This window comes from Drosophila takahashii, chromosome 2L, assembly GCF_030179915.1.
Source record: "Drosophila takahashii strain IR98-3 E-12201 chromosome 2L, DtakHiC1v2, whole genome shotgun sequence".
NCBI lineage: Eukaryota > Metazoa > Arthropoda > Insecta > Diptera > Drosophilidae > Drosophila > Drosophila takahashii.
The window spans coordinates 8978654-8998759 of record NC_091678.1 but is presented as its reverse complement, the minus strand read 5'-3'; the positions used below and the strand labels follow the sequence as shown (position 1 = coordinate 8998759).

General features: G+C 37.7%; 1 protein-coding gene, 1 long non-coding RNA gene and 4 other non-coding genes across 6 annotated transcripts in view; 2 read left to right on the top strand and 4 right to left on the bottom strand.

Moving 5' to 3' along the window:
- sick (sickie) overlaps nt 1-19539 on the bottom strand; it is a 186451-nt gene extending 166912 nt beyond the window's left edge. Inside the window, exons 1-2 of the mRNA XM_070211921.1 lie at nt 19285-19539; nt 6412-6666 (exon numbers count right to left, since the gene is read on the bottom strand). Of these exons, the coding sequence (XP_070068022.1) occupies nt 6412-6471 (60 nt within the window). The 5' untranslated portion in view covers nt 6472-6666; nt 19285-19539. The remainder of the gene's footprint in view (nt 1-6411; nt 6667-19284) is intronic.
- LOC123003282 (U5 spliceosomal RNA) lies at nt 31-154 on the top strand. The gene has a single exon (XR_006412514.1). It is a non-coding gene; the product is annotated as a U5 spliceosomal RNA (small nuclear RNA).
- LOC138911978 (uncharacterized) lies at nt 409-1292 on the bottom strand. Its single transcript, XR_011417612.1, has 2 exons — nt 806-1292; nt 409-718 (listed from the first exon to the last, which is right to left on the bottom strand). It is a non-coding gene; the product is annotated as an uncharacterized lncRNA (long non-coding RNA).
- LOC123003291 (U2 spliceosomal RNA) lies at nt 1039-1234 on the bottom strand. The gene has a single exon (XR_006412523.1). It is a non-coding gene; the product is annotated as a U2 spliceosomal RNA (small nuclear RNA).
- Nucleotides 1809-1931, top strand: LOC123003278 (U5 spliceosomal RNA). Its single transcript, XR_006412510.1, has one exon. It is a non-coding gene; the product is annotated as a U5 spliceosomal RNA (small nuclear RNA).
- On the bottom strand, nt 3066-3205 carry LOC123003275 (U4 spliceosomal RNA). Its single transcript, XR_006412507.1, has one exon. It is a non-coding gene; the product is annotated as a U4 spliceosomal RNA (small nuclear RNA).
- Nucleotides 19540-20106: the final 567 nt, after the last annotated feature.

Here is a 20106-nt window from a genome sequence, read left to right as displayed (position 1 = left end):
CCTAGACATTCAATATTTGGTGGTGTAAAATCACTCTGGTTTCTCTTCAATTGTCGAATAAATCTTTCGCCTTTTACTAAAGATTTCCGTGGAGAGGGACACTCTAATGAGTCTAAACTGAATTTTTCTTCAGGCCTAGTAACTTATGTTACCGGGCCAATTGATTATAAATTTTAAAAATAATTAGTAAAATAACTACAAAGCTTTGTGAACACATATATGTTTTTTATCAAACCTTTTTAAAATCAATAGTTTAGATTAGATCAAATCAATACAACTTGTAAATATTGTAGACTCAATTATTATGATTCCAACTTAAACTTTGGTGAGGCCTCTTTTAAGTCATCAGGGAATTCATATTTCTAAGCTTTCTCACAAAAAAGCCCTGCCACTTGACAACGAAGCAACTTTCGCTCGACTGAAACTAAAGATAAGCTTTATTTAAAATAAGTGCTATTAGTTAGACATTTATTTCGTTTCTGATCACTGTCTTATAAAAACGTCCATTCCGCCACCGCCACAGGGATTTCCGCGTGTGTCCAAACAACGTCCTCCACTACTTATATAGCAAGCTCTATTCCAAGGGCCGCACTTTTGACGCCATTGATTTACACGAATGGCTTGAGATGTGGATATTAAGGCCAAAACGTAGGCAATTATCAGTAAAAACGTTCTCATCGTGAAGATTTTCCAAGTGCTTCTGATAAAGTTTCTGATGCTAACGAGGTTTATAAGCAAAACAGCGAGACGAAATACAATTTAACAGTTAGATTAGCAAGGCGAAATTAGGAAACAATAGATTTACCGCCTTTTAGTTTCCTTCTCCAAGTTCCCAAGAAGTTTCGACCAATACTGATTCTATGAGCAGAGGGTTTTGCTTATGCGAAATAAAATACAATAGAAAAATCTTGTGTTCATTCAGCCTCAAATCTTGAATTATAATTAACTCTTCTGAGTTCTATATCTCGGATAGCATCCTCAGCTGTATCGATGCTAAATAAAAAGCTTAGAAGCTTAAGTAGTTTGTAATATTTATTATTAAGTTGGGCCGAAATCCCGGCGGTACTGCAATACCGGGCCAACCCGCGACAGAGGTGGAGCAAGCCCCTAGCACTCCGTCTGGTTCCAAAAATCAGTTTAACATTTGTTGTCCTCCAATGGAGGAACTATCAGATGTTAAGCTGATAAGAACAGATACTACACTTTGATCTTAGCCATAAGGCCGAGAAGCGATAACTACAGCAACCTACAGAAAGGGGCTTCACTCGATCGCAGCTAGAACCAGTTGAGAATCATTATTTTGAAAATGGAAAAAGTAAACATATACCTTTGTATACTTTTGGGGGTAGCACTTGCAATTTTCGCACACCATACAAATAGAAGAAAATGCTCAAGTTGAATTCGTTCACGGTCTTACAAAAAGATCTATAACACCGCCAGTGGCCACAGGGATATCCATGTAAGTCCAAACATACACTATTTGCATTAAGATAGCAGTTTTGATTTCAAATCCCTTACTTTCGACGCCATTGGCCTATGCGATTGTATTAAGTTGTGAATAGTTAAGCCAAAACTAAAGCAATTATCAGTAGATAAGTCCTCATCGCAAAGGTTCTCTAAGTAAAATAAATTTATTGATAATGCCACCGTACATTCGGTTTTGAAATACCTCCCTTGCCGCACTTCAACTAGGTAGCAAACAGATAAACCATCCCCTTTTATATGCCATTCCAAACAGTAGTCTTTATAATTCCCAAGTAGTTCTGGTAAATACTGCACCTAGTGTCACTATGATTGGTGGTGTAAAGTCACTCTGGTTTCTCTTCAATTGTCGAATAAATCTTTCGCCTTTTACTAAAGATTTCCGTGGAGAGGGACACTCTAATGAGTCTAAACTCAATTTTTTAAGGGCCTGGCGACTTATGTTGCCGGGCCAATTGATTATAAATTTAAAGTAAAACTTTCTTAAATAAGAATGGTATCAAAATCGGAGCGCCTGTTCGCCGCACCTTCCGTTTGCCTTTCCCATAAATTTTAATTGAATTATTTTATCTGTTCCTTGGCTTTTCCCAAGGCTCAAGCTCCATGGTCTCAATGCTCCATTCCCCAGTCATCTTCATCAATGCAGGATTGTTTTGCATAAATAACGCATAAATTGAGGCGATCCAAGAAAAGGCCAACAATCCAAATCAGTGCTACATGCTCGGCATTGACAAAAAGTAGGCTAAGCGTAAAAAATGAAATATGTTCGGGGTCGTGGGTCGGTTCGGAATTACATTTGTTAAGTTCATAAAAAGGAAAACCAGCCAGCCAAGTCAGTCTCTAGAGTTAAACCGACGTTTACGCATCGGAAAATCTGAACTTTGTGGAGGGTCATTTCTTTTTTTCTGCATGTGTGTGTGTGTCTCTAAATTGGCTTTATTTTTATGTCAAAGGAAAAACCAAAAAGGCTCGGTTGAAGTTTTTCGAAAGCCAAAACTAACCAAGTAGTAAATTTACATAGAAGTTAAAGGTCTGCGTTTATCTGGTTTCCTCCCGCCTGTCGAACTTGAACTATAAAAACACAAAATTTCTAGCCAGAGGAAAAAGTTTCCAGTCACATAAACATAAATTGCGACAGTAATTTTCGGTCAGGAACGCTTGGGGAATTTTCCGGCATTCACACACCAACAGGCATTTTGTATGCACAGTATGGTTATTGTAATTTAGCTGGAGTAGGCTAAATGGGAGTTAACATTAAGTTTAATTTGCTTTAATGTCCATGAGCCCCTTTTCCTTGTTTGTGGGCTGAGGTGTTCCTTGGCTGGAGTCAAAACCAATGGCTTAGGCAAAATAGTTTTACACAATGATTTGCCGTGTGGTTTCAAATCCTTTCCAAGCACCAACAAACAAAGTGTCATCCCAAGTATCTTAGTTATGTGGTCATTCAAATGATTATGACTCATCAAGATTTGGTTTTAGTGTCGCTTTAGTTCAACACATTTTAATGATGGTGACCTCAGGCAACCTTATATCTTAAGGGTTCTCAAGTATAATTAACCTAATATTTTAATGTATTATTAATGGCCCTCTCGGGCTCCCAAAAATTGCCGTAGTGGACGGTATTTCACGTCCCCATGGCGGGGTATTGGTTAAAGTTTTCAACTAGCAATAATCGCACCTCAGTAGAACTTCATTGGTTACGATATCGCCTCTGCGCAAAGATAACTTTCAGCTCCGAATCAGAATCTATTCCACCCAAAAGAAGCTAGAACTAGTTGGGAATTATTAGTGAGCGCAGGGTGCAACGTAAGCAGGGTAAATGTTGCATACTTTTCAAGTACTTCCTACCTGAATGGCAGTTACTACCTAAACCTATTGTCTAGAAAAAAAGGGAAAATGCAATTTAGGGGTGACTTTTCTATGGACCATCTATAGGGTGCACATTCCTATATAATATGAAAATGCAGTTCAAATATTTTAAAATATCTTAATGAGGTTTATAAATTACAAATTATCTTAACATAACCAAATGATTTTTAAAATATACTCAGAATCATTTTTTAAATATTTTTAGGGATTCGCTAATATTATATTTATCTGAAAAAATATGAAGAATTTAATTTATTTTAAATATCAAATCACATAAGATAAGATAACATTTAAAGTAGTCCAATTAAAATTAAATTTAGAAATTTCTTTGCCAACATTTAAACCTTTAAGACACAACCATTACCAGAAATCGTTGCAAAATTTCGTTCATTTAAATTTCCATTTGTTCTTGCTTTCGACGCCCCATTCTAAATACAATTAATGAAAGATTCAGGGGCTCGGGCCGCAAGAATACAGGAGGGGGAAGGGGAATAAGGACACAAGGTTCCTTGAGGTCATGTTCGCCTACTCTAAAATGCTAAATAGCCACTTTTGCGGACGGGCATGGCAAACTTTTTTCCTTTTTCTTAGCGACTTTCCATCGTTCTTCGCTTCGCCACGACTTTGTCATAAAAAATTGAACAAGTTTTCCTAGGGAAAGCCAAGTGGGGATGGGCATGGGAATGGGGGTAAGGGTATCCAGTGGGGTGGCAGAGACAGCGACGACAATACCGGAAATCCGTTTCATGACAAATGCGTCACATTGTCCTAGCGTCCTGGCGGAGTGTTAAGAGAAGTGCCCCCCTCATCTTTTCCGGCTGCTCTCCTTTACGATCCAGCCGGCAGTGAAATTCCTTCAATGGCAGCACGTGACTTGGCCGAAAAGAGAGTATTAGATTGGCTAAGAGAACGTCGACATTGACATTGGGGAGAGCAAAACAAATCGAGGGCGCAGGCGCCGCTCTCGCAGGACTCCAAGGACTCGAAGGACTCGCAGCATTTCCATCTACGTGCCGGCATAACTTTGGCATTTTAATGAGAAATCCATATTTATGTTGTTTGTTTTGCCAAAAAAAAGGAAAAAAATGGCCAGAAAGCGGGCAGCATATGCGGCGAAAAGTGAAATTACTTTCGTGGGAGGGTCTGCTAAGGCATTTCTGTAATCATTTTTAATGGGCCGCGTCGTCTGCGGGTATATAGAATGGCATATGGCCGCTATTTACTTGAGTATCTCCGACCGTTCAGATACTCGAACATTAGGCAATAGCCAAAAAAACTGTTAATGGTTTGAAGGCGGAAAGAAATGACAGTTAGAAAATATAAATAGTAAGGAATTCAATTCTTAAATATTAAAGGAAGTTGGTACTTTAAAATAAGAAGTCCTACAAATTCAGTAACCTTCTCAGTTTAATGCAAAATTAAAATGATTTAAAATGTAATTCTTGAAAATATCATTTATTATATTGAGAAAGCTATCTAATGTTATCTTTAACCTTTAACAAAATAAAACAGTAACTAAAATAGCATAGAATTTAAGCATAAGAAGCATAAAATATCTTTCCCCAACACTTATACAATTTGTATCCAACTTGAGCTGCTTATCCCATAAGTGGGTATCCATCCATCCATATGATCCCACATGACCAGACATTTTAACTAAACCACGTTCGCGACTTGTCACAATGGACTCATAACGTTATCATTCCAACGCGAAAGCCATAAAAATAGCGGCTTAAATAGCAACAGCCAGCACACGTCTAGAATGAAAAGAGGGATGCAATTTCCCCGGAAAAAGTCCACTTCACACATTTTGCCCTAGCGCTTTTTTTCGCTCCCAACTTTAATACTAGAGGAGCAACTCTGGCGAAACAAAAAAAAAAAAACGTTATGTTTTTATTGTGCAAATAAAAGCACGCGGAAACTACTTAATCAAGTTTCAGAGACGGAGTCTCCCCTTCCCATTCTATGTCCATCTCGTTTTGGCCCAGGACCAAAGGAATCCGGAAGCCGGGAATCCTTCCCTATGAAGGAGAAACAAAACGAAAACAACTGAGGAATAAAAAGCAACAGCAGCCAACTGTACTGACTTTCCCGACGTTGTTTTTTGCGATTTTCCCTCTGGGTGACGGGGGAGAAAGTGCGGGGAAAGTTGGGGGAAAAGTGGTCGCGGGAAGAGCCAAAGCTGAGACAACATGCAAACCAAAACAAATGGGAGCTGAAGAGTAACACTATCATAATTATGTCGAATAAAAGATACTCTTTAAAAGTCATAAAAAAGAAAATACTACAAATTTCTTTTTAAAATAGTAGGATTCATTAATTCAAACTAAAATATTACTTTTTGTAAATGTCTTTAAATATAAATATTCCTCCAAAGCAATCCAAGCCTAATTCCATTTTTAATTAATTCTTAAAAATTATAATAACTAAATCTTTATCATATTATACCTACCAATAAAAACGACATATAATAAAGATATAAATTCTTTTAACAATCAAACAAGTTGGATTCCCCCAAGAACACTTTCCATTAAGTTATTTCCTTTCCTAATTGCTCAATCTACCCGCTTTCTTTGGACAACCCTTTGGTAATAGCACAGCTACCCCCTTTATACCATTTCACCCGGCGCTAGAGTATAACAATTTGCCGAAAGAATGTTTCCCAGCGAGTTGAGTTCAAAATTTATGACAGCAATTAGCGGGACAGTGGGCGTGTCTTGGGGGTTGCTCCCAGGTTGCGATTGTCGAAAAAAGCACGAAAACTCTTCAATTAATTCGTTGAGCTCTGCTCAAACATCAATCAAGCCGAGGAGCAAGTCAAACGTAAGGTCTCCATTCGAAGGATATCCATCCAGACCCCCTGACCCGCGGTATCTTGGGTGTGAAAAATCGCCAGGAGAGCTTAGAGCTCGCTTTTTTTGGTCGCGTGCCAGAATCCTCAGGTCGTAAATTGTTCGCTTCAATTTTAATTATCGCACTTAAGTTGTGTTTTTTAATGCCCGCCAGCAGGCGATTCGGCTTAAAAGTTTCCTAGCATTTCGAGAAATTGAAGAAGCTTACCTGAATTGTTTCCGTGGCGGAATACTTTCGATTGTAGTCGACGTGATGAAGGTTCGGCATGTTTGCTCACAGTTCACTGATAATGACTATGGATAGGGCTACTTAACACGTGTCCTTGGGTGGCTGGTGGGTGGCACTTCCGATTCGGGTTCCCCTTTCCAATCCCTTTCCTGTTCATCAAGATATGCCAGTTTATGAGGCATTTGTGTTAATTTCTGTTGTCGTTTTACTTTTTTTTCGTGAGGGTTTCCTTTTCTGCAACAAAAAAAAAAAGGAAAGGAGAGTGAGCCAAGTTTGTAAAGTTGGAAAAGTGTAAATTACTTTCTGGCAATCTAAAGACTTCTTCATAGCCGCCCCCTTGATCCCCCTTGGGCATTTGTTTACTCATGTCGATATTGTTAATACGCCACGTGTTCCACAGCGGGATGCGTGTAAGTCAGGAGGAATACATATATATATGGGGTGGTCCATGGACCGTTGGGCTTACGGATTTATTGCCAAGTTTACGCTACGTGCTTTGACTAAATTTATAAGCCGAAAACGCACAAAGAATCGAGCAATGGCCCGAAGGCACTGGCAGAAACAAATAAGCACGCACACACAAATATGTACTTTGAGAAGACATCGAAATACAGTTGGATTCAAGCAATTAGAAGCGGTTATGGGGCTAAGCGATGCTGGGAATATTGATTTTCGGCTTAGTGATTACGGTTTCTTAGGTAATGGAATTATAAATCGCATTCTACAAAATAAATAAGCCATCTATCATGTCTTAAAAAAAAAATGTACAGATTAAAAAACTATAAAATAAAAAAGTTATTAGGAATTAAAAAGATTTAGTTGATTCATTAATTTAAAATCTTTAATTTTATTCCCTAAAAAATTTTAAATTTTAATTTCTTTAACTTCACTTTATTTTCTAACTCTCTCATCTCAATTTCCATCCTTTGCTGTTAGCAAATGTATTTAAATCTCTCGAAATGTATCTCGTAGTTATATGTTAAATGTACGTGCAACCGCCAAAGTTTGACAAGAGTAAACTTTCCGCTAAGCTGTATGGAATTTCTCAATCCTCCCAAAAACCATTTCCCTAGCGAGAAATGTCATTCCGTTCGTGTGCAACTCAACTGCTTAAGCATTCATCATTCATCATGGTTAAGACGCTTCAAATAACTAATTAGTCAGTATCCTAGCGATACTTAGTAAATAGAAGTTGCCCCCAAAAACCAGCATCGTTTCTACATGGCTAATTGACTTTTGTGGCCGTCATAAATGTTGACATACAAAATAAGGACGATAAACAAAGTAAAATCCTTGGCGGGGCCAAAAAGGGCGTGCAACAGCTGTAATTTTGTAATGCCCATTAAGTTTTATGCGTAGACAGGCCAAATTTACGTCGAAAACAAGCAATGGGGAAATTATATCGTAAAGTGAATGTTATGCTTTCGTTTTCTATAGCCTAATAAAAGTCAAGTAGGGGAAAACTTGTTGACTGCCAAGTTTGGTTTCGAAAAATGCATAATAATTGGTTATATAGTAATCAGAAATGGGTAACAATCAATAAAATTTCATTAAAAATATCCTTTTAAAAATCTGTTTAAAGAAATAAAATATTAAAATGATTTTTAAAGCACATTATCTCCCACCGCCATTACAATAAATAATTTATTTTATAGCTGTCCTCTGTTATTAACATCACCGTTTTTATTTTCTGTACATATGAAAACTTGTTAACAAAGTATATATCAAGTTCCAGCCACCATTAATAATATTTCTGCTCTCCCCTAGCGGTGCTTTAAAATTAATGATGCATTTTATTGGCTGGCCAAAGAGAACGTGGCAACTTTAATCGCAAATTGCGGAGTGGTTCGGTGCTTCCAGTCATTTCACTAATTACGCCCAGAACAACATCGCTGTTTGCCCTCCAGTCGAAATGGGGGGCGGTCTATTTGGCCAGGAAGCGGAACCGAGGAACTCCGCCCAAAATCTCTCCACATGATATGCATGACCAAAATTTATTAGCTGCTTATGGATTAGAAATGTATAGTGCATGTGCGAATATTTGTGGGGGGTGTACGCAAATGTGTTGAGGACATGTTAATCTGCAAAGCACTCGGATGGCCGGGAGCAACAGGAAGTCAGGTCCTGAAAGTCAAGCAGTGCAGGACGAAATTGAATTGTTCAATAATTGAGTTAGTCGGAAAGGAAATTCCCCAATGGAACCAGCAGGGCCTTTAAAGCCATCGTTTCGGACTAAGGCTCCTTTTCTGTGCTGTCCTCTGTTGTGTTGGCTAACAAAAAACAGCTTGAGTGCCAGGCAGCCAGTAAGCAGTCATAAATTATGCAGCGACATCGAGTCAAAGGACAACAGCCCAGGCAACAGGGCTCCAAGGGGCAGGAGCAATATGCAGTTGCATAGTCAAGTTGTCCTGGTTCTAGGACCTAGGACCTCTCCGCCCCCCTTCACAGTCTATTAACTCCTCTTGGAGAACTGAAAATGGCTGAGCAGTTAATAAGAACAACTTGTGCGGGAAGCCGGAGGAGCAGTAGTTTTGCCAGTGCAGCAGTTGCAAATTATGACAAAGTAGTGAAAAAGAGCCCTGGCAGTTGGACAAGTTGAACGGGTTGAATGTGCCACATGGCGGCGCAAAGGAGGCCCCAGAGAGGCGCTAACTTATAGAGGAGTACATACGATACGGCCAGGATACTACAGAGTTTCAATTAAAACACTGCGACTTGCATGGCCCAGCCAAATGGAAATTGCAGTGGAAAGTTGGCTGAATAAGATCAAAGAAAACTAACTGAGAACTCTGCTATATTATTAAAAGTTTAATTATTTTTAATTATATATTAACTATAGAGCTTACTTTCACATTTATTCATTACTATATTTAAATATATTTAAAAATGTTTTGCATATTTCTTATTTAATTATTAAATGAAAAATGTAATTAAATATTAGCAAAAGGGAACGAGATTTTAAATTATTCAAAAAGCAAAAAAACATATTTTACCCTAATCCTATTAGGCTTATTTAAAACTCCATTACGTTAACATGAAATATAATTATAATCAGGTTACGTACATCATTCGGTTTAATCGGATTACTGGATTTTAAAGTTTGTGACAAAAAAAGATGTTAAAAGGTTTATATTTGTGTTTATGCTCATGATTGTTTATAAAGTGAAATATTATAAAAAGGGATGAATAGGAAAATCCTCTTCCAAACTGACTGTTATGCACTTCAGAAACTTTCCACCCCCACTTAATCCCCTTTTAAAATTTCGAGACAGCACAAAATTTCCATTATCTTTTTGGCCATATTTGGTTCTTCAACAAGTTACAAAACTTCGCATCCCAGTGTCACAATAACTTTATTCACAGAAACAACTGTGTTGGCATGAAAAACTAAATAAAAGAGGAATACTGGCAACAGTTGTAACTGGGGAAAGCCCAACAGGTTAGGAAAAGCAGACGGCGATGTTAATTACAAAAAGTCCCCGCAGTTATGACAATTTACAGAGCCACCACCCTTTATCCTTTACTGTTGTTCAGGGACATTAACTTGGTCCTCAGCTGCAGACGGCAAATTTGACAAACGGAAAGGAAAACAACAAAAATTAAAGAACCTAATGAAGTTTACAGTTTGCTCGGCTGCAATTTAATTAGATTAAATAAACTTTCCAGGGGAACAAGCGCCAAGAAAAAACTTTCCGACAAAGTTCAGATCATTTGTCAGCCACAGTTATTGCCGCAAGTATTGGCCAAAACAGAAAAACTCAAACGAATTCCTTCGCTTTCGAAAATTCAAACAAAAATCAATAAATGAGAAGGCAGCCAGACAAACCGAAAAATACAAAAACAAACACAACAAACAAGTGAAAACGAAATGCGGCCGTAACAACAATAAAAATTGATGGTTATCCCTGAAAGAAGTGAAACAATCAGCAATAAAAACAGAATCTAAAAAGCCGTAGTATTAGAAAGGTTCTTGGTTCAGAAATACATTTGAAAAATAAAAGTCTACCCGCTTTTTAAGCAAAAAAAATATATTCTTTTGAGTTAGGAACCAAAAACCTCTGTCAATTTTTAAAGAGTGAAAAAAATGCGTAAACAACATCAGAGAAAATCAAAAGATAACACGAATTCTCCCCCCATCTCGTTTTTATGTGTACATCCCACCCATCTCCAAAAATTCTGTCGACAAGTAATTGTAACTTTGCGCACTTTTAGGCCGCAGAAGCGCGTGCAAATACCATACTTGCTATGAAATGGGAGGGCGTTTAGCCTAATCCGGCAAGGACTTAGCACGGCTGTTAGGTGTATCAAGCTGCTACTCGGAAATATCAGGCAGATGAAGATTGGAATTCTGGGGAATTTGGGGTGAAGCCAAGGAGCAAAGTTGCCAGCTAGGCAGTTTAAACTTGGCAAGAACCAAGAGGGCCATCTGCGATTTTTAATTCAAGAGAAAGGTAGCCAGGAACTTGTTAGTACCGATGGTGAAATTCTCTTACAGATTAAAAAAAAAACCTTTAAATAAAAAAAAAATAAATAAAATAAGCAAATATTAGGAAATCTTAAAAATCTTTTTAATAGATGAAAGAAAAAAAATCATCTTCTTTAGTCAACAAAGCAAACCTAAATGCCTTAAGAGTATCGAAACAGGTGTACAAACAAGACCAATAATAAAGCAGCATAACCATAAAAGCACAAGGCTCCAATTTTCATTTTTTGGGTTTACATTTCGGAAAAAGGCAAAAACGGCCTGAAATTCAAATAGAAAAGAAAACACTTGAAATTGAAGTGCTGACGAACAAGGATGCCAAAATGCGAGCCCAATGTTACCCCACTTGTTTACGCTTGTAGTGTTTTGATTGAATTTTTTCCGAGAGGGAGGAGTAAAAGAGCAAATGGGAAGGAAAAGCAACAATCTGCAGAAGGAACAAAATTATAAAAACTCTGCAGACGGGAAAAAATAGTATAAAAAAAATACAAAATCCGGAATGTAGCGATCCGAGTTCAAGTTTGGCCGCTGTCCATCGGCAGGTGGACAAGTGGGCTTATCTGGCCGCCCCTTCAGAACGACTCCTTCCATGGGAATGTGAGTTCGAATGCGAATGTGCAGTGGGAAAATCCGAAATCAAAATGCGCGCAAAAATGGAGGCCAAATGGGGTTACAAAAACACAAACGCTGTCAATTCCCATGAGTGCCATGGTATCAGGCTTTTAAACAGTGGGTCAAAACTGATAAGTGCCGAAACATTTTAGAACCCTGAAATCCATAACAACATATTGATTTTTTAATAGCATCACTTTGATAAAAAAAATGGAATATTAAAAATAGGTATCTAAATGTTATTATATATTAAATAGATTTTATTTAATTACGTAATCTATTTAATTTAAGGATTTAATTTAAGAATATTTTAATTAAGGCAGAAAATATTAGTTAAGATTTTAGACTTAATTATTTAAAACAATATAATTTTCCATAAACAAAAAAGAATCTGAAACGAAGGATCTAAATTCGTTATGACTTAAAAATTAATAGAACACTCGTATATGTAAATAAATTTTATTTTTGAATAGGAATATTTCCATTTGATGAATTCAATTAAAATCAATAAACAAAATAATTTAGAATATACTCCACTGTCCACCCAAAGCCCTGGAGGATACTAAGAGGAGGAGCACTCGTTTCAAATGACAGCGGTTGAAATTGAAGTTGGCAAGCGATTTTTCGAGGGTGGATTTTAAAATGCAAACATACTCGATACGGGAACACGGCAAAACAGGGGTAGCCACAGGTCCTGGGGTCTCGACGAGTCGGCGACCCGTGGCATTGCTTTACATGCCTCTGCCACCACACCGCTGGAATCCCAACACGTGTCCTGCCTTTTGGCCTGTGTCCCGGCCAGCTGCCAATTCGACGGCTTGCCTCAATTTATGTTTATCCTGGTTTTTGGCCCGAGCCAAAAATCAAAACAGCCAAGAAACCCAAACAAAGACCAAGAACTTATCTCGAGGCAGTTAAATCAAGAACGTTTTCCCATCGCGTGCCAATGAAAACAGGAAAATCCTTGTGGATCGGGGAATGGGGAGAGGGGGGCTAATAACCAAAGCCAAACAATAGCGGAAATAATTTTATTATACTTGGCATGTTATTTGCATTAACAAGCAGACCATAAAAGTCGCCTGAGCAACGGATGAACGCACTTTTTGCTCCACTCTCTGGTGGCCTTAATATTAATGTCACTCAAAGTGCTAATGAGAAAAAAGGTCAGGAATGTTTTTCGTTTTCCCAGCCAAGCAGAAAATTATGGTAAATGGGAAGAAAATCTGGAAAGCAAAAAATCATACGATGTTTAATAACTTAAATCTGTAATGCCTTCATGCCTAAATTTTTCCACATCTATTTTATTAAATTTAAATTTTTTCTCCAGACTTTAAAAAGCAATTCAAGTAAATAGCGTCTGTGCTTGTAGCTCGAATTTCAATTTCTCTCATATTTTATTCAAGTACAGAAAGTGGAAAGAAATGGAAGCCAGACTAAGCAGAGTATTCTGTAAAATGAAAATGGATTTATGCGTCTTTTGATAACTAATTCCCTTTGGGCAGCTGTCAACAAGCAGATAAACTGCTAGGCAACCCAACAAAAAAGAAAAAGTCTACAAAATGTAACCAAACTCATGTTAAGCCGGGAAGAAGAGAGGGGGTATCCTTAAAGGACCTTTAGCGATATTGCGCCAGGGAACTTTGACTCATATTAGTTTTGGATTAAATGAAAAGAAAGAATTTTCGGCATTGCCTTTGCTGGCATCCCCTTTTCTCATGTCACAGTTAAACGCCTGTCAAATGTGTTCGAAAAAATGGGCGAAAACAATTTGAGGCAATCAGCTGGCAGAAGTACGTGACAAGAGCTGTTACCTCACTCCTTCTTTCACTGCGGCTAACCATATACACTAAAAGAAATAAATTTATTAATTTTTATTTGTAGAATTTACTTTTTAAGAGATTTTAATACATTTTCTTATATAGATAGATGGAAAAAACTATAAAACCCACTTAAAAATGTGATTAATTATTTAATAATAATTTCTATTATCTAAATAATTTACCTAATTCCTATTCATATTTTTCCTTGTGTATTGTTAGAAGAATCCGAACTCGAGTTGTGCAAAATGCAAACATCTGCTGCCCAATGGCCCCACCCGAGACCCACAAATCGGAAAAGTCCAAGGATTCGGCGGGGGATGCTGGTCGAGTGTCAATGACCTGCAGCTCCTTTGGCTGGATGCTAACGAGGACGTGAGGCAAGTGTAGCGGAAAATGAGCTAATTTGTGCTGCGTTTCTTTTGGCCAAACTCCACCGGCCACGTGTGGCCCCCGACGACTCGACTTGGCAAGGAAAAAGTCAAGAAATTCAATTGTGAACATAAATCATGCCCGAGACGAACACGCAAGTAATCAGACAGGATGAACACGCAATCAGCTGTTTGTCACAAAGCATATCGGGTGAATGAGGATGTGTTCTCGAGGAGTGAGTGGGTGGGATCCCCGTGAGTTTGGGGGCATGTCAATCAAGCCACAAGCAACCACGCGCACCCACAACCTTGGCTGCAACACCACCACCGACATGGGTGCACCCACCCCACTGAAGTCCCGGAAGGCTGGGATCTGAAGGAAAAGGACCCAAATCGGACCTGTCTCGAACTCATGCTGCGGGTGTCAAGTTCAAGACAGGCTGAAACGACTGTACATACACCCTAAAACCGTTTACAAAAATGAGACCATATATTTCGTTATCTTCAAGATATTGGGATATGCTTGGAAATCTACTTAGTTTTTGAGCGACAGTAATACAATATATTCAATAAAATATTATATAAAATATTTTTAAGTACTTTTATGGCCGTTTTCTCGTCCTCAAGACTTAAACTCTGAATTCCCATACATATTCAAGGTTTTAACCCTTCATCCAATTTAACTTTGGGACGAGAAAACGTTTCTTAAAGATACTAAAACCACTGTCCAATAAACCATCTAAAAGCAAACAAATAAAATATAAAAATGTTTCTTTTTTAAACACAATTAGATTAAACATTACACATTTTATATTAGAAAAAAAGAGTAAGTCAAATTAAAGAATTAAAAAATGATAATATTTACTTGGTAATCCATTAAAATTTTGCAATAATTGTTCATATTTAGCTAGCCATATCATTAAATTTTTTTTTTAGAATTGCAAAATTCAATTTCTAATGATAAAATACTTTTTCTCAAAGGGTATCCCAAAGGGCACACTCCACAGCTCCGATTTCATCGATGGCTCTCCAAAGCGTAGGCGATAATTTATTTAACAATGTGTGGCATGCGTTTTTCTGGGGAGCCCGAGCCCGAGCCGAAGCTATTGTCCATTGAAATGTAAACGCTTTGGCTTGTGTTATCCTGGCCAGCTGTGTGAAGCTGTTAGCTGCGAGCTGGCTGACTGGGAAACATTTGTTGCCCCGGGGCCAGAACAAAGGAGAGAATCGGTTTTATCTGCCACAGCATTCACTCCTTTATTTGCCAAGTGCAAATTGCAAAATGATATTAAAGGGGTGGATTCGTCGCTGCACCAAGGGGGTTGGCCCCCTTTTCGGAATCAGGATGGCAGGATGGCAGGGTGAAAGTGGAAAGTGGAAAGTGCGTCCGGACTCGGATGCCGCACCAGTCAGGCCGAGCAGCTCGTCCGTAATGAGCACGAACAAAATTAATGTGATTTGTGTCGAAGGGTGCAACGACTGTATTATCGAGCAGGAATACAGGATAATACTGGCAACAGAACCAGGACGACAGGAAGCCCAATGATGCTGGTATTGTGGCTGGCAGCAGATTTCTATTTGCACTTGTAATTGGCGCGTTGGTCCGAGGGAGCAATCTACCAAACCCAATCTGTAAGCCCTAACACTCCCCCCGATTTAGCTGCACAGTCATCGACTTTAATGAATAATTGAGCACACAATTCCCCAAAAATAAAAGTGAAAAATGTTTGATACGTGAAAATTTCCGCATTTTATTGCTCTATTCGGGCTGTTGGTTGGCAGTTGGGGCCCCTTTTTATCAAATTAAATCAATTTCCCGGGTTTTATAAATAAATATTTTACCACGAACATTTATTTTGAAATGCTGTGCATAAATTGAATTTTTTTATTGATTTTTCAATGGTTTTCTACATTTGGTGATTCGACATTTAAAATTGCTATTTATTTTTGTGAAAAAAATAAAAATATATAAAGATATTGCTAAAATCTTTTGGATTCGAATTATGCAACAAAAATGTTTTCTTTACTTTTAGAACCAAAATATTACTTCCATTACAGATTTTTGTTATCCCACCACCATCATCCATTTATTACCAACACATAATGAAGATGATGAATACGTTATTGAAATGACCACAGCACTTGACCGTAACAACTTGTCCGAAACAAAATGCATTATAATGATTTATGAACGTGGGGTCCCTGACCAAAAAATCAACCCTCTAGACAAATTAACAAGGATATATGATGATGATGATGCCTCGCTCCAAGCCATTCACCCACCCAAAAAACAAAGCCTGTCAAAGCCACAAAGAGACACTCGACCCAAGCAGATGCCCGAAGGTGTTTTCCCGACCAAGTTTAAACAAAAATTAAAACACCTACCCTCCCCCATTCGATGGTCACGACCTCTCAGTCCCTTTTCCTTGTCTGAACTTGAAGCTAATCAAAAATGTTACACAAAAGAGCGAAAGGAAGTAGAAGGAAATACAGTTTACCACGAACTCCTTATACTCTTTATTTTGTATGTTTTCAAAATATTAATCTTAGTGTGCTAAATAAAATCACCATAAATTGCAATTAATTAAAATATTTAATAAATAAAAATAATAAAATTAAAATAACATTTTAGGTAGGTAAAGAACATTTTTAACATTTTAATAATGCCTTGAATTGATAAATTTCATATAATTTCAAAGCCTGGCTAAAATTGTTTAAATTAATTTTTTGTAATAATAGAGGAATTATTTCATGCTCACCAAATAGATTTGTAATTTGTTAAATATTTTTGAATTATTTTTGAACATGTCTTCTTTAACTTTCTTAATTTTGATCCTACACTAAATCATTATTTCTGGCTGACCTTCTAAGTTATGATACCCGAAACAAAGCTGCGAAAAAAACCCAAAACTTGTCTTAAGCGAAAGTGCAAAAGTTTTTCAAGGAGTTTTTATGCGCAACCAACAACCACCGGAAAAAAACATAAAAAATGTTCCCAACTTGGACGCATACTTCTTGTTGTAGTGGCAAGAAAGCCAACATTGTTGCCATGATTAGCATTTTATCAGCAGATCCTTTGGCTCATCATGCCGTGTCTTAGGACAAACACTTGGGCATCTTTATGGTAATTTAGTTTCGCCAAGATGCGGCAACAGCTGACAATGTTGCGGGAATTTTCCGCCCCCCAAATTAAAGAATAAGGAGAACCCTCTAGCTCTAGCTCACTCCCTTAAAGTCGACTACTGGTAGCAAGTAGTACTTGCCACATGAGGAAGCTGCGTGTCACATAATCAAAATTGAGGCAAACACAACCTGCAGGGTGCTTTTTATGTTTTTATGTGCGGATCCCATTAATTTATTGCCAGAGACATTGAGACACCTCCAGCCGAACAAAAGGCGACATTATTATTTCATTATTATGCCAAACGCATCAGGATCCCGGCCCCCAACTCCCGATGCACGTGGGCAGGCTCATATTACATACAGTGTGGATTCCAAGGAGCATGGAGACCGGGAAAATGGGGGCTTTTTTCGGAGGTGGCAGAGGCAGATGATTCATGCGATGGCAAATTTTTTGACGCCCGCCACATAAATAAAACAGGCAGCCCGGGGAGCTCAGACATATGTTTGGATAGTCCCCGGGTCAAAGGGCCCGGTTCGGAGGCTGTAATACTTACTCGTAAATATTTTTATAGGCACTAAGGTTTCCGCAACGGATGAACAAAGCGCGAAGAGTCCACAAAGGCAGGTGCTCCGTAGAATTCAATTAAATATTTGCTGCGGAAAGGAAAGCCTTTCTCTCTTTATTTAGGAAATTGTGGTTAAATCAAAAACCATTTTCTGACAACATTTTTGCTATAAAACTTTTAATTAATTAGGTCTGTGCTCTTGATTTCTATATATGATTTGGTAGTGATAAGTCTATAAGGACAAAACTTCTGAGCTAATAAAATAGCAATAGTTTTTACCAATACAGGGTCGTTTTCTCATACGCATGTTGAATTTAAAGAACGCTGTTAAAAATGTCCACACTCTTTAAAGGCCTAAACCCTACTTTAAATAAAGAATGCAGTCGAGAAAACGGTAGAAATATTCTTTTAATCATGTTCTGAGGAAACCTATATTCAAATTTAAAATGCAATCGAGATTATCCATTGTCCTTTTAGATTTAATTTAATTTAATTTATATATTTAGTATCCCAGCGCTACAAGTGTACACTTATAATTATGGCGCTAGTCACATTGATCATATTCCTCTTTTCCTTTTGTATTGTATAAAAAACGAATCGTTAGTTTTTGGCATTTTTTTCATGCAATAGATTTTTTAAGTTGATAAAACCATATACTATTTTTATACCCTTGCAGAGGGTATTATGATTTCAGTCAGAAGTTTGCAACGCAGTGAAGGAGACGTTTCCGACCCCATAAAGTATATATATTTTTGATCAGCATCACAAGACGAGTCGATCTAGCCATGTCCGTCTGTCCGTCTGTCCGTCTGACCGTCTGTCCGTCTGTCCGTCTGTCCGTCTGTCTGTTTCTACGCAAACTAGTCTCTCAGTTTTTGAGCTATCGGGATAAAACTTTCCCAAATGTCTTCTTTCTATTGCAGGTAGTATATATGTCGGAGTCGACCGGATCGGACAACTATATCTTATAGCTCCCATAGGAACAATCGGAAAAAAAAAACTTTAAAAAATTCTAGCTTCGGTGTTTTTTGAAATATTACCTTCTACTTTTGGGGATGTTATTTTTTAATTATTTCTGAATTTCGAATTAATTATTTAAAAAATCGGACTACTATATCATATAGCTGCCATAGGAACGATCGGAAAATTAATGGAAAAGTAATAGGAAATAAATTCTAGCTTCTTTGGTTTTTATTGTACTATCTTCTACTCTAGGATATGACTCTTTTTAAATATTTCCGAATTTCAATTTTAATTTAATCAAAATCGGACGACTATATCATATAGCTGCCATAGGAACGATCGGAAAATTAATGGAAAAGTAATAGGAAATAAATTCTAGCTTCTTTGGTTTTTATTGTATTATCTTCTACTCTAGGATATGACTCTTTTTAAATATTTCCAAATTTTAATTTTAATTTGATCAAAATCGGACGACTATATCATATAGCTGCCATAGGAACGAGCGGAAAATTAATGAGAAATATTAGAAAATTGAACATTTTTGCGATTTGTTAATTAATAGGAATGATCTGCAAGGGTATATAAGCTTCGGCTGGCCGAAGCTAGCTTCCTTTCTTGTTTATTCTTAGCGCCTGTTATTAAGAAACTTGTTATTTCAAATTTAATCTGTAAAAACTTTTTATTTAATTGAATGCCTAAAAAAATCCAAGTTTTATTAAACATCATATATTTCTTATACGTATTAACAATTAACCGAATTGATTGAATCCTTCAACCCAATCCCCCATATGTATGGCAAAAAGTTCGTTATTCCGATTGACTGCTTTATTTTTCCCTCTCCCAATTTGTACAATAAATTTCCAATTTGCCAGAATCAACAATGTTAAATACCTGGCCGAACAAACATCGCAACCCACCTTTTTTCGCAACGAACTTTCGACTCCTGCTGCTAATCCTTTTGTGCGTGCGCGTGTGTGTAAACCATTTAGCGCCAATTAAAACATAATTGCGGCATCCGCGGATTGCGATCGGGCACTAAATCATTCTCGGGCCCTTTCGGTTCTCATTTCGGCAGGACGAGAATTACGGCACATAAACGCTGAGAAACCACAACAAATGGCTAAAAGCGCGGGCGAAAACACGGAAACACTCGGGCGCCATTCACCGTTTAATGGCTTCAATTCAATCTGAGGCGCACTTTAATCTTATTGCACTTGTAACGTTGATTAAAAACACAAAACCCCCGTTTTCACCCACACGGGCAAACATTTCGTTTTAAGGACGTAATTCCGACAGGAGATTTTTTGGCTGGCTACCTCGAGCGCAGAAACCACCCGCTAAAACCACCACACACCGCCGGTTAAGAGCAATAACTGTTATTCCTACGGGCTCCTTTTTGGAGTTCAACGCGGGGTGGTGAGTTCTGATCAGCTGGTTTTGGGGTAGAACTGAAACAACGGACATGGGGGTGGAAATTGTTTGAAATTGCCGGGCTTTTTCACTGGTGTACACAGGAATTTGCATGAACGAGCCATGTGATTTAACGTAAAACGGTGGAATTTGAAACACGGAATTTGGTTTTTTTTCCTTTTCGATCTATTTAGGAACAATATCAAACATGTATCGAATTACCAATTCGAATCAAACTCAAAAAATGTATAATTATTTTTTACAGAATTTATTGCATTTTTCATGTTTTAATATCAGTACTTCAATATGTTCGACAGTTTTTGCGCACA